Genomic DNA, 13,556 nt, shown 5'->3' on the forward strand with positions numbered 1-13,556 from the left:
CCGACAGCAGCGGCATCAACTGGATGCTGCCGTTGCCGCCAGGGGGTGCGGGGGGCTCCCCAAGTAGCGACGCCGCCACGGCGGACAGCAGTACGGAAGCCGCCCGTCGGGAGCTACGGCCGTCACTGCCGTCGCCGCCGATGGCCATAATCCCTCGATCCTTGCTGATCATCGCCTCCTGTACAAGCTCATCTGAGCTCATCACCTTCACGGCAACGCCACGAGATGCCGGCGGCATCGGCTGCTGCTGCGGCGGCGGCGGCGGAGCCGTGGGTCCCCCCGGCTGCTGCTGCGGCTGCTCTTGCGGTCTAACAGTCCGTCCCGAAGTAGTACGGCAGCGGTAACTGGGCGTGGCGTGCTCGCTGTACAATTTGTCCAAAGGCGTGCCGGCGATAAGCTTTGGTACCTCCAAAAAGTACGGCATCTGCAACAGCTGCGCCGCCGTCGGCCGCTGCCGGGGATCTAGCCGCAGACACGCCTGAGCGCCAAAATGGAAGAAGACGAACGCGACGAAATCAATATGATTGATTAAAAGGAAACGTAGCTACTCGCAAACAACAGTTGTTTTTGAGGCACAAGCCCGTACACTTTTCCAACACATACGACATACAGCCGTACAGACGTACATACATAATACTTGGGAAGTTCCACCACGTCGCTAACCTCCTCGGAGTCTGCTTGCGGTACATTGTTATTCTGTTGTTGGATCATCAACCCAACCCCCGGCCGTCACTAGAGGCCGTCACGTGCCTCTCGTGTTTCAAAAACCATTACGACACCTACAAAAGCCTGCAGACATACATACACACATACACACATGCACGCAGAACAAGACTTAACGTACAGGCATGTACACAGACAGACATACCTGCACCACGTCCAGCAAGCGCGCGTCTAACTCTGGCAGGCGCTGCCACAGCGACTTGCCGCGCGGCGGCGGCGGCGGCGGTTCCGGTAGCCCGGCGGCGGTGGCCGCCGCCGCGAACCTCTCCGCCTGACTATACGGGAGGGGCCCAAGACACCTCATGATTCGCCACAACTGATCCAGGGAGGAGGTTCCTGAAGGGGTGTTGGGGAGGTATTGGTTGGCGGTGTGTAGAGGGGGTGGGGAGATGGGGGAGAGATGCACGCGTGTGTGTACGTGTGCGTGTGCGTGTGCGTGTGCGTGTGCGTGTGTGCGTGTGTGTATATGTGTGTGTGTGCCTGGGGGAGAGCAGGGGAGAGCAGGGCCTAGAACAGAAGAGCAGCACATCTCTGGATGCAGTATACATGGATGTGTGCGTCAGGTCAGGTCAGGTCAGGTCAGGTCAGGTCAGGTCAGGCGGGCCGAAGGGAGACTTTTCAGGAGGAACAGCATTCGTCTGAAGGGGCATACCACTACCACTGCTGCTACTGCTACCACTGCTGCTACATGTAACCACTGCTGCTACATGTAACCACTGCTGCTACATGTAGCCACTGCTGCTACTGCAGCCACTGCTGCTACTGCAGCCACTGCTGCTACTGCAGCCACTGCTGCTACTGCAGCCACTGCTGCTACTGCAGCCACTGCTGCTACTGCAGCCACTGCTGCTACTGCAGCCACTGCTGCTACTGCAGCCACTGCTGCTACTGCAGCCACTGCTGCTACTGCAGCCACTGCTGCTACTGCAGCCACTGCTGCTACTGCAGCCACTGCTGCTACTGCTGCCACTGCTGCTACTGCAGCCACTGCTGCTACTGTTACCATTACTGCCACTGTTATCATTACTGGTACTGCTATTACTGCTGCTACTGCTACCACTCACCCGGGAACAGCGGCCGACCGGTAGCAATTTCCGCGAAAGTACAGCCCAACGACCAAATCTGTTGAGAAAAGAGAGGAGTTGGCAGTTGGAAGTTATAAACGGTACAGACTAGCAAATGCCAAATAGGGGACGACAATAAAGAACTCGCTTAGGAGGACCACAATGCATACACATATACATACATTCAGGCTAGTGGCTGGCAGAGGTTAAGGCCTGACTTCTGCTCCCGAAGGTTCCGGGTTCTATTCCAGCTGCCGACCCCTCAGTGGGTGAGATGTGCTGAATTGGGAAGTGGCCCCCCATCTTGTGGACGGTATAGGACGTGATTATATCAACTTGTGAGCTGACCAGGAACTAAGTTGAGGCGCCGTTGATCCGCTAGAATTGGTTGGATGCTGGTGGTGAGTTGCCGAACCCGACGAATACACTCTGAAGTCGGATGGGGTGAATGGATTAGGGTGCCCCTCTCGCAGGGGAGAGCAGGGAACTGCCTCCAAGGGAAAGGGGGCCGCTGGTGAAGCTATACCACCCTGTAACATTATACATTCATACACATCTCGGCTTTTGAAACCAGCCCTAGAAACCGCTTCTTGTTTCTTTGCCTGTCGTACATTTTTATGAACTCGTACACGCAACAGGACACTCACATCAGATGCGGCGCTGTACAGATCCGAAACCAGCATCTCTGTCCGGGAAGGGAGTGAAAGGATGACAAAGCCCGTAAAAAAAGAGCAAGCCCTAAGCCCGCGTCCGTACGGATGGAACAGATCACCCGTGGGTCAGTGTGGCATATGAAAAACATAAAAGTACGAATCAGCACATTGGTGGAAATAAAATCCCAAACCCCACCCCACCCTCGCCCTCCCCCCTTTACCCTTTACCCCCTTCCCTTCCTTCCCCCCCTCCCCCCACAACACTCCCCAACCCTAACTTGCTCCCGCTCACTCACCGGGAGATCGATACCACCTAGTCACCACGTACGACGAAAACCGGTCCGGCTGCAAAGCGTTTGAATGCGTTTCGGGTTTTAGGGTTTTAGCGTGGTATAAGGTGGCTTAACGGCGATGCGGGAGAGCTTGCAACTAAAACCCTAAAACCCCTAAAACTTAATGCTTTATGTTTGTTTCGGTGAGATGTTGGTGTGACATAGCCTCTCAGGATGTCCCCTTTTCCGCCCCCAAAAAACCCTAAAACCCCAACCCCCAAGCCCCGGGAGGGGTTCAAAACACAATCCTGGACCCGGGTCCAGTGCAAGAGGCGGATTCACCCTCGGGGATCTTCAAATTCCCCCCCACTGATGATGATTACCATCACCATCACCATCACCATCACCATCATCATCATCATTATCATCATCATCAAGAAAAGGATTGTCATTCCCTTTACGGACAACCCCCGGGGGAAACAACGATGCAAATGACCGGTGTGATGACTGGCAAGGAGTCGCGGGGAAGGAGGGAAAAGAGGTCAACACGCAAACCATGTCCATTGCATCCGGGACGAGAGGATAAGGCCCTCTATCTTTTCTGCATCTTTACTATTCCGCACACATTCGGCAATCCAACGTATGGCATCATCAGTGTACGGTATACTCAGCGTACGACTTACTGACCTGGTACGGCTCCCCTCTCGTTGTCCTGGCGAACCCAAAGTCACACAGCTTCAGCACTCCGTCCGCAGTCATCAGCAAATTGCCCGGTTTGATATCCCGGTGGATTATCTGGCGGCGAGGGGGGGGCCCGCCGGGTGTGTGTGTATACATGTGTATGTGTGTATGTGTGTATGTGTAGTTGTGCGGGTATGCAGGGAAATAACTGGGTGTTGCATCAAGCCCGGGGGAGAGACAGGCGGGATTGCAACTAGGCGGTTGGCTCTCGTCCATTTCGGCAGTTAAAATAGGTAACTGTTGATGATGACGACGCTCGCGCGATGAGGGGCTGACGAGTCAACCGCGAAAAGGAGTCTTTATTAAAGGGTGGCGAGTGGGATGTTTAAAGGGTGATTTTTATGATTGGTAAAGAGGATTGTTATCCATTAGAATACTTTTAACACTTTAGGGTGTATTTCCAGTGCGGACTAAGGCCAGGGATTAAGCCTCTGTCCTCCATCGATACTTGCTCAAACGGCTAAGTTGTTGGCTCGTACCAAGGACTTCCGTGCCCTAATCCCTGGCCTTAATCCGCACTGGAAATGCACCCTTAGATATGGTATGGTTAACCCAGCCTGGCTAGGAAATTACAGGCATGACGCCTTGGGTTGTGTTTTAGGACCTATTGGAGCTAAATTAATTAATGGCCCTAAAGTAGGCATGATTTTTATGCCCCAGGAATTCAAATTTATAGGTTCATTGTCAAAAAACGATCGAAAACCGGTTAAGCAAGGACATGGTCATGCAGGTATTAACTACAAGGAAAACACCTTTTTTGTCATCTTATGATAGGCATTTTCCTCAAATAGAAGGATGAATTTAAAATAAATTATACTTTCAAGGAGCAGTTTTATAAAATAAATTTTGTACTTTAATAAAATGGTATCAATCTTTAATTGACTTATGTTATATAACTATAGAATTACATGGACAACAAAAGTATTATTATTTTACATATTGCTTTCCGCTTTATTTGGAGTGCAGGTTAGAACGAGCAGTTACTGTAAGATTATATAATTAACCAATTTAAATTTGACCCGGTTTGGAAATTGCCCAGACACTATTAGGTTCATAGAAATGTACACTTTTATTATCTTTAGGGTTTTAATTTATCTTATTGGGTAGCTACAGGAACTTAAATGGTCCACGATTAATGATCAATTAAGAAATACAACTATGTACTAACTTATCATTGGGTTAAATTATCAGCAAATTACAAAACAGGAAAATCAACTGGTTGAATGAATGCCTTCCAAAAGATATCGCGGGAAGAAACGCATTTTTGGCGGGAAAAATGAAAGCACGTGGCCAAGCGCGAGTCGTACTCCGACATGCCATGAAACCCAATATTGATACGTGGCATCTACGTGATATATTCCAAAAATTTCAGATTGCTATAATGAAAGTTATCCTGAACTGAAGTGAACTACGCCTTGAGGAGGAAGAGGAGGAAGAGGAGGAAGAGGAGGAAGAGGAGGAAGAGGAGGAAGAGGAGGAAGAGGAGGAAGAGGAGGAAGAGGAGGAAGAGGAGGAAGAGGAGGAAGAGGAGGAAGAGGAGGAAGAGGAGGAAGAGGAGGAAGAGGAGGAAGAGGAGGAAGAGGAGGAAGAGGAGGAAGAGGAGGAAGAGGAGGAAGAGGAGGAAGAGGAGGAAGAGGAGGAAGAGGAGGAAGAGGAGGAAGAGGAGGAAGAGGAGGAAGAGGAGGAAGAGGAGGAAGAGGAGGAAGAGGAGGAAGAGGAGGAAGAGGAGGGGTGTCTTATACCTTTTTCGAGTGCAGGTGCGCCACTGCACATAGAAGTTGCCACAGAACCAGCCGGGTTTGGGTCGCCGGCAGCCCACACGTGAAGCGCTTGTGGAGGTCCGCGGACAAACAGCGCTCCACAAACTCAAACACCATGTACACGCGACCGCTGCTGCTCCTGTATAGACAGCCGGTAATGTGAGAGGGCGGAAGTGGAGGTGGAGGTGGATGTGGGGGGTTTGGAGGGGGGGAGGGTGATGGTGATCGTGGCGGCCGCAAAGAAAGCTCGACAACAGAATGGAAACTTAATGAGCTTTCTTTTGCGTTATACAGTCTGTTGTTATTGTTGTTGTTGTTGTTGTTGTTGTTGTTGTTGTTGTTGGTGTTGGTGGTGGTGGTGGTGGTCGCCACCACGCCTCCAACCCGCCGCCCTGTAAGGAGACGAAGACCGCCCTTGGCCTTACCTGAATGCCTCCAGCAGTTGTACGACATTGGGGTGGTCGCAGGACGCTTTTAGCATCCGTACTTCTCGAATGGCTTGGTCCAGAAACTGCGTGTGCGGGGTGTCGTACGGGTGTTGGGGTGGACAGTGTCGTAGCTCAATGCATCGGGCTTGTATTTGGAACCCCTAGGAGAAAAGGAGATGTCCGCGGGAAACCCTTAAACCGCTAAAAATGGATTCCTCTGCCTAACGGAAACCTCATATTCACAAAGCTCCCCCCCGCCAACAGCCCGCCCCATTTCCCTTGTCGCTCAAAAGTCCCATTGCCGTACCTTTCTCCCCCTTCCAAATCAGATTCAGATTCCCCGGCCCCGTCGTACTTGCCGTACCTTCTTGTCCGTGTGCGCCAGTTTGAAGCCCTTGACCGCCACGATCCGGCCGCTGCTGCGCTGCAGACACTGCCACACGAAACCGTAGCTACCGCTCCCCAGATCGGCTGTTTTTGTTGGGAGGGGAAGGGGGGAGGGGGAGAGGGAAATACATGCAAAGACAAGGAAAGGGCGGGCGAGGAGGGCGAGAGCAGCATTTAAGGGGAGTGAGGAGAAGGGGGGGGGCGAACAACACTATCCCCACGCAATTTAAACGACTACCCTTATAATCTCCAACACTTCTTTCACACTCCTCACGCACCGATGTACTCGTAGTTCTGTGCACGTGGTTCCGGAGCCGGTCAGGAGAACCGTTTGAATCCAATCCCAGCCGGCACAATATCGTAGGAAACAGTCCGATCCAGGCACATACGGGCAGCAGGCAGCAGCCGGTCGAAATATAAGTACATGTACGGCATGTACGGCGGCGCCATGGCGAGACGGTGCCGAGAGTGGTGGAAGGGTTGGAGAGCATTGGAAAGGGCCCAAGGGGAAAGGGGGGTACGGGGGACCGGGGGGGGGGGGGAAAGAGACGAAAATGGAAAGAGTCGGTAACGTGACGTGATCTAGCGTGTCGTGTGATTTGCGGGAGAAAGTGGGGTTTAGGGTTTTGGTGACGCGTCGGATCGTTGGAAGGTGTACGGTGGAGAAGGGGATGCGAGTGGGATGGTGATGATGACGGATGCTGATGGCCAGTAAAAGGTCACACTGGCGGTCGGTTGGTTTGGGAATATTATCACGGACTCCTAAGGGGATCATTATCAAATATTTGATTAGTGGCGCTACCTGCGCGGGTCCGGTGTACGAGCTGATACTACTGCTTCGTACAGATACATCGTAAAGATATTTTTTTAGTACTGCCGCTATTACTGCATGTCTGCATGCACCCCCTCATCATCATCATCAATCATCATGCCACACACACCCCACATGTTCATGGGCAGCACCGACCACCCCGGGGTTACCATAAAAAAGGCTAGACACATACATACACACAAACATACACGTTCTCGAGCTACTTGCTTTGTAATCTGCTTGCATATGTGACATCGTCGCCCCCAGCAGCACATGCAGCTTGCAGGTGGCTGCTACTTATTTATATTCATCGACAGAGATCTATTCGCAATACAAACATCGTGTACAAGTAGCATTCTGATTAAAGGAGTTCTTGTTCACTTGCTGCTACTAGCCCCGGTAACAGTTTATTGTCAGCCGATCAGGATTGCAACTGATGGCGACGTAGATCCAGTGAGTGATAAGCTCAATAGATGTTACTGGGTCGCAAAAGTCATAAGCTCATGAGTGATGAGAAGGATGAGGTTGCTTTGGGGGAAATTCGGGAGAGGCGGCAGGGGACTGCCAGTGGGTATTAGTGGCCACTGTTGAAGGTAAGGCCCCCCTACAGCTACACCAAAGCGTTTTATTGCGGAAAATATTCCCAATTCGGAGTAAAAAATTGTTCGTGGTCCTCAGAATTAGGAATAGATCATGTTCTGACCGTACAAGTTCATTCCTCCAGCCGAAAATGGACTGTCCATGCCAAAGCCGCTAGAATCTTACAGGAGACATACATGTTACCCATATCATAGTACTCTAATGCCATGGATACTGTTAGGAAGCTCACGCCCGAAAGTCAACGAGGAATCGGACTGTTTTTGACCGGACCAAACGCTGCAAAATATTCGGACCCGATGCTTCCAAAGCATGGCAGCCGATTAAAGCAGAAATCAAACTTCACCGAAGCCATTAGCGACGTTGATGAATGACGTTATACAAGTCGTAGGCAATGTGGACGCCATGCTGCAGCCAGCCGACGACAATGACGCCACTCCAGTTGTCAACAGCGAGCAGGCCAAACATCAACGTTCGTCATATGGAGACAATCGCGATGGGCCAGGAAACACGGGCGTCGAGGTCGATGGCAGCAGCGACCCCGGCGCTGCAGCTAAGACTCGTAACCCCACATTACGCGGCACAAAGACGCCCCGACCGCAGACGCAGCCGGTCGTGAAGGGGCAGAGCGCCGGCGCGTCGTGTAGTGTTATCTTTCAACGTGATGCAAAACGAACGACGGTGAATGAACTCTATTCGATCAGTGCCTGAGTAGGGGTTAACTGGTCTGTGTTTGCTTGGGCTCTGCAACAGCAGTCGCCCGTGCAATCGGGCTTCCTGTCAAAGCGTCTAAGTGCGCGCCGCTTCTTGGCGTGTAAGAGACACTTCTCTGGAGAGGTTGTGGTGTGTGCGTGTTGCGACATTCCCCAAACCCGGCGTTTGTACGAACTAAACTGTAACTCATCGGGGAGGGGGGTCTGAAGGGGACGGAGCCCCCCCAGCGCCTTACAAATTAGGAATATACTTTTATACCGGCAAGTATAAACCTATTCCTCCGTTCGGACTGGAAAATTGACGGGCAAAACTGAAAAAAAAACACTGAACTACACACGCACATGCCACGCATACATGCATACATACATACACGCATACATACATGCATACATACACGTACCTCCATAAGGCGATTCCCTTGGGGTTGGAATGGTGATTATGTAGTTCCTTCACCGGCGAAGTTCGCTGGTTAGTGGTTAGTTCGTTGGTTAGGTAGTTGGCTAAGTGGAGTCCCAATATTTGCCCTCCGGCGGGTGGATGGACGAGCACCAGCACCAGCAGCACAGCAGGGGTTGATCTGCCACCGCACGTGCGGCCTCACCGCCACCTCTTAAGGTTGACGTGATGCCGCCACCGCTGCCACCACGAGGCCGCTACTGCTGCAGCTACTCCCGCTACCGCTACTGCTGCCGTTGCAACGGCTTCGGAAGTTCTCGCTGACGTCAGTGCGCGCTGCCGCAGCCAGGTATTGCTGCTGTTACGGCTGCAGCTGCTGCTGATGCCGTCACTGGAGATGGTAATGCGATAATGATAATGATGTTAATGATGATGGAGGACTCTTCCCAAAGTGAAACGCTCCGCTACTGGCGCTTCTGTCCAGTCGCCGGTCAGTCGACTTGCTCACAGCCCCAGCAGCGACCTCGGGGTTCTGCTGTTTCCCTCTGATGCTGCCGCTGCTGCCGAATCGCTGGTGGTGCTGCTACTGCCGCTTCCGCTTCCGTAAGTTTTCGCGCCGTCCCCTCCCCCACCCCGACCTCGAGCGACCTCGAGCGACTTTGCGGTTGCTTTTCAGAGGCTGTTGAGTCTGCAGCCCAACGCCGACCGCGTTGTCGTCGGCAGGGCGTAGATGCCGCAGCTAGTGATGCTTGTTTGAGCGCAGATAGTGCCACTAGTGGAGCAGGGAGTGCCCGCGACGCGATGCGGCGCCCCATCCGCCATCCCTGAGCGGACGTATCCGGGGAGGTTGGGAATTTAAGTTCAAAGCTTTGGGTGGCTGTAGGGCGATGGAAGCCGCGGGTAAGGGAGCCGACACGCGTCCCGATAATACGCGGCCAGAGAACAGGTGCAGGAATGATAGATAACAAAGGTCAATAGGTGCCGTCGGCTGGTGCAAACGGCAAGGAACCAAAGGCCTAGCTTCAAGGCAATGCCAAGAGTATGACTCCGTACTCCTCCACAAGCCCTTCGGTCCAAGGTTAAATCTGGGACCTAGCGTGCATAATAATCAAAATTTGGCAGCAAACGTACTCATAACTGTTGTCCCTGCATCGGCCATAATCCGAGCCATAATGCGAGCGTGAGCGCGAGCAAAGCTTACCTAGTGGTTAAATTCCACGGCTGGCATTCTCTTGGTTATAATCCATGCGAATGTATAGTTTTGTGCCCAGCTGCAAGGACGGGGAGCAACCACAATGGAGACAGCAACCGCTGGAGCCGGCATTTGAAGGCCGACGGCATAGAACTTCCAAACCTATGAAAAACATGTCCTATGATGCTTTGATTTAGAAATGTATGTTGCTCACCGTTACCTGACCTTCAACTCAGTTAATTTCTGAGCAAGCTAAATGTTTGCCCCGGCGATAAAGTGCGTACATTTATTGGTGTAAACCTCGTTGAAAGTGTAAAAATTTTATTGGAATAGTTAGAAACTAGACAACTGCACGTGAGGGCTTTGTTGCCAGGATGTCTATGTCCCTGCAAGCCAACAACAAAACCTGTTTGTCGAAAATGACAGTAAAAGCATATATGTAACTCTTAGGCTTACAGTAATGCAGTATGGCGAAGAAACATGCTATCGTACCATGATGGACGTTGTAGGCTCGAAAGTTTAACATGTTATAGCGTGCCGTTGGACGACGTAGTTACATCTTATTCAGTCACTGATTTTGCAAATAAGATATGTCACCGTGTACTATTACGTTTCCACGTCGTTCGTTACCGGATTGCGCGCAGTTTCCTGCACAGGGTACATGTGAAGCATGTGATCATCCTTCACGATAATCCCGGAAGGTATTTTATTACTTTGTTAACCAACCATTGCATTTCCAACACATCAATCGAGGACAGTTTGGCTAATTCGGGACGTTACCCCATCTTGCCCAGTCTCCCGTAATAGGTTTCCACGTGCTTAGGGATGCAAATCCCGGACTATAACCTCAAAAACATACATCGATATCGCCTGACCACACGGCCCTGGCCGTTCGATCTTATACGATGACAGGCTTTGACTGACTGCCAATCGTATAGGCTGTACCGCCGGTTCCGTATCCAGAAAAGGTTGTGTTGCTGATGACAGCTGACATTATGTTGCTACCTGTAAACTGGATACCCTGCGGCAAGCTTTATTCGGATTATGTTGAAGGTACTCCCAACGGTGCGGGCCGCCTGTGTGTGTGAGCTGCGGTCCTGGCGCGTCAGGCAAATATTTGCACACCGGTCGATTCGCATCGAGAGCCTACTTAGGCGATTTGATGTAAGCTAACATTACAGTCACGGTGTCCTCTGTTGCTCTTTACCGTTGCATCCTACGATCTTGTGCCGAGCTAAATTCGTCTTTTCGTTAGTTGGTTATTCAGTTGCTACTTAACCGTGCGACAAAAATATCCTTTATCATTGCAACACTTAACCCTTTTGTAAGGATAAATTGTTTAACTAAGGGGAGAACATTCCACGAAACGTTTCATGAGAGGAGTTAGCTAGCCACACCGATGTGTAATGTCATGATTGTTGATGGGGTGTTACACTGTGGGCGGCTCGCCCGAGAAAGGACGAGCACCGGGGGCCCTGACCGGGCCGAAACACAGCGCAGGGGCGGGCGCGCGGCTCTACGTCCGTCTGTTCCTCCGCGCGCGCCTCACTCCCTCACGCCAACCGGGACGATCTCCCAGCCCCTGGCTAGGCAACGCAGTGGCGCAGAAGACTGCAAACCGAATTAAGCGAGAGCCGCCCGAGAGGCGCCACACCACCTCTGGGAAATCTAAACAAGCTGTCTGCCCCCACTACGCCTGGCCAGCCTAATCGCGCGCTCTCGTCCCTCTTGACCGCCAAAACAAGAACAAAGAGAAAACACCACTGGGGGCAGGGGCTCTACTCAGGGGGCTCCAATACACACTCAAAAAAACTGAGGCAAGGGAAGAACTACCCACGGCCCATCAGCAGACTCTCCTAGACAAGGACCCTACGCAGCCAGCAAGGCAAGAGTTGTTGGTGCTGCTGTTGTTGTTGCATTTTTGTTAGTTAGATGGTTTTAAACGCACGTGTGCTGGGGTGGTGTGCGGTGTGCGTTTGCAGGGTTGTATTGTACTGATTAACGGTCAACGGTACTGATTAACGGCTACAAAGTGCACGCGGTACACTTTCACACCGCCGTACTGTCATACATTTCAAGCCATCGGGATTCCACCATAACGTGATTGAGATAGTGCAGGCAGCAAAAAATTGCAAACGTTTAAGTGATTGACCTGGATGGACGTCAAAGCATCTCAAAATATCTTTTACGGCCATCTTGGCCGTCATGCGTCCAGCGTGTCCCATCTGGGGCGGAGTGGCCCCTTTCCAGCGCCACATTGCGGATGAAGCCCATACGTACAGTCAGGACCTATGATTTAGGTGTGCTTTAGTTGCGGGTTTATCTTCAGGTGCGTTGCCGCAACAAAAGCACAGCCTGCGTAACAAAAATGCGGTGTTACAGCAGAATGCGAGAGGCAGCGGCCGCTTCAGGTGGACTAAATCGGCGCAAGTACAAACGATCTCTCTGAGGGTGTTGCGAAGTCCTCAAAGGTGGGATGGCGAAGGGAACGGCGGAGGTGAAGATCACCGTGTTCTACCCCTAATATTCCGAAGCTTGCTGAAGCTTGTCCGACGTGGCTTGCTGTTAGGGCCATTCCTTGTGCCTTGTGTTGAACCCTTGCCTTTCAGGGGCACACTGAGCTGGACATATGGTTCTGCGGGTTGGGGCGGGGAGCTTAGATTGATTAAAATTTCCGCTTTTGAAATATGAAATTTATTCTAAGGAAACAATAATAAAAGAGCGCACCCAACTGCAGATCATCTGATCTGTCGACTTTTCGTATCCACTGTTTCGGCTTCTTGGGCGTTTGGGAAAGCAAAGTTACTCGGTGTTTCTGGTATACGTACTGTCATTAATGAAATGCTTTATAATCTAGATCCTTACATGAGCAGGTGCCCTTATTTCGTGTTATTTTGTGATTCTTGTCACAAGTGCGGCCAAGTACCGTACTTGGCCGTGATCGTGACGAGCACCGCGCGAATCCTTGGACTTCGTTTCATGTGCTAAAGACATAAAACTCCGGGCATGCGTTTTTGAATGCGTAGTAATGAAGTTCCGAGATTATGGGTTCCGCATCGTGCATCTCGATTTGATTCTATTAGCTAGCAGTTAGTTCGAGGAGCGATCGGAAACGGCAGTACAAATTGCTGCATTGCATGTTGATTAAGTGCTCGTCCTGTAGTGTAGTACGGCAAGTGCGGCGCGGGAGGAGCAGACCGGAATTGGCCAGAGGACAGTGACTGATACGGTAGTGCGTTACAAAGATTAGCTGGGAACAAAGCGCTGAATCCAGACAACGCTAGTTCGCCAGTCAACCGTGCAAGCAAGCGCAAGTCAGAACGTCGTCTGTTGGGGATTTTGAATTGTTTAAATAGTGATTTACTTTGTATTCGGGACCCAGCTCAATAGTAAAGTAGATAAGGCGATTTGACGTTGCTGGCATATCGGTCGCCAGTAACAGCGAAGTGATGGCAGAGCGCGAGCAATCGCGCGGCGGAGGCCAAGAAGGCTTGGAGGACATCCTCCAACAGCGGGACGAAGGAGGACACCAGAATGGCGGAGCACCTAGTTACCCGGAGGGGGCCGATGCGGTGAGTAACAGACGCCAGCTATTGCTCCGCGCGGTCAGACTGTAGGCACAGCCAGCCGCCGCAAGTTCTGTTATATCAAAGGCATGGGAGAGACCGGACCCAGTTTTAAAATAGCGGGAAAGGGATGCGCCGCCGCTGTTGTTTGACCAGGCTGGATTAGAAGCTACGGGTCAGGCTTAGCTTATGAAGAACACGAATCTGTAGACCGCGAGTGGCCGACTCAGAGTATTAGTGCTCGTGAGGTTG

General features: G+C 51.6%; 1 protein-coding gene across 1 annotated transcript; it reads right to left on the reverse strand.

The window, feature by feature from the left end:
• Nucleotides 1–835: 835 nt before the first annotated feature.
• Nucleotides 836–6,119, reverse strand: VOLCADRAFT_61847 (uncharacterized protein; the record flags this gene model as incomplete). The annotated part of the gene is made up of 8 exons (XM_002951887.1): nt 836–1,059; nt 1,788–1,845; nt 2,435–2,472; nt 2,737–2,785; nt 3,400–3,507; nt 5,196–5,349; nt 5,639–5,724; nt 6,006–6,119. Coding segments are annotated over 8 exons (831 nt in total), but the record flags the coding sequence as incomplete, so codon positions are not given.
• Nucleotides 6,120–13,556: the final 7,437 nt, after the last annotated feature.

This window comes from Volvox carteri (genome assembly GCF_000143455.1).
Source record: "Volvox carteri f. nagariensis unplaced genomic scaffold VOLCAscaffold_26, whole genome shotgun sequence".
Lineage (NCBI taxonomy): Eukaryota > Viridiplantae > Chlorophyta > Chlorophyceae > Chlamydomonadales > Volvocaceae > Volvox > Volvox carteri.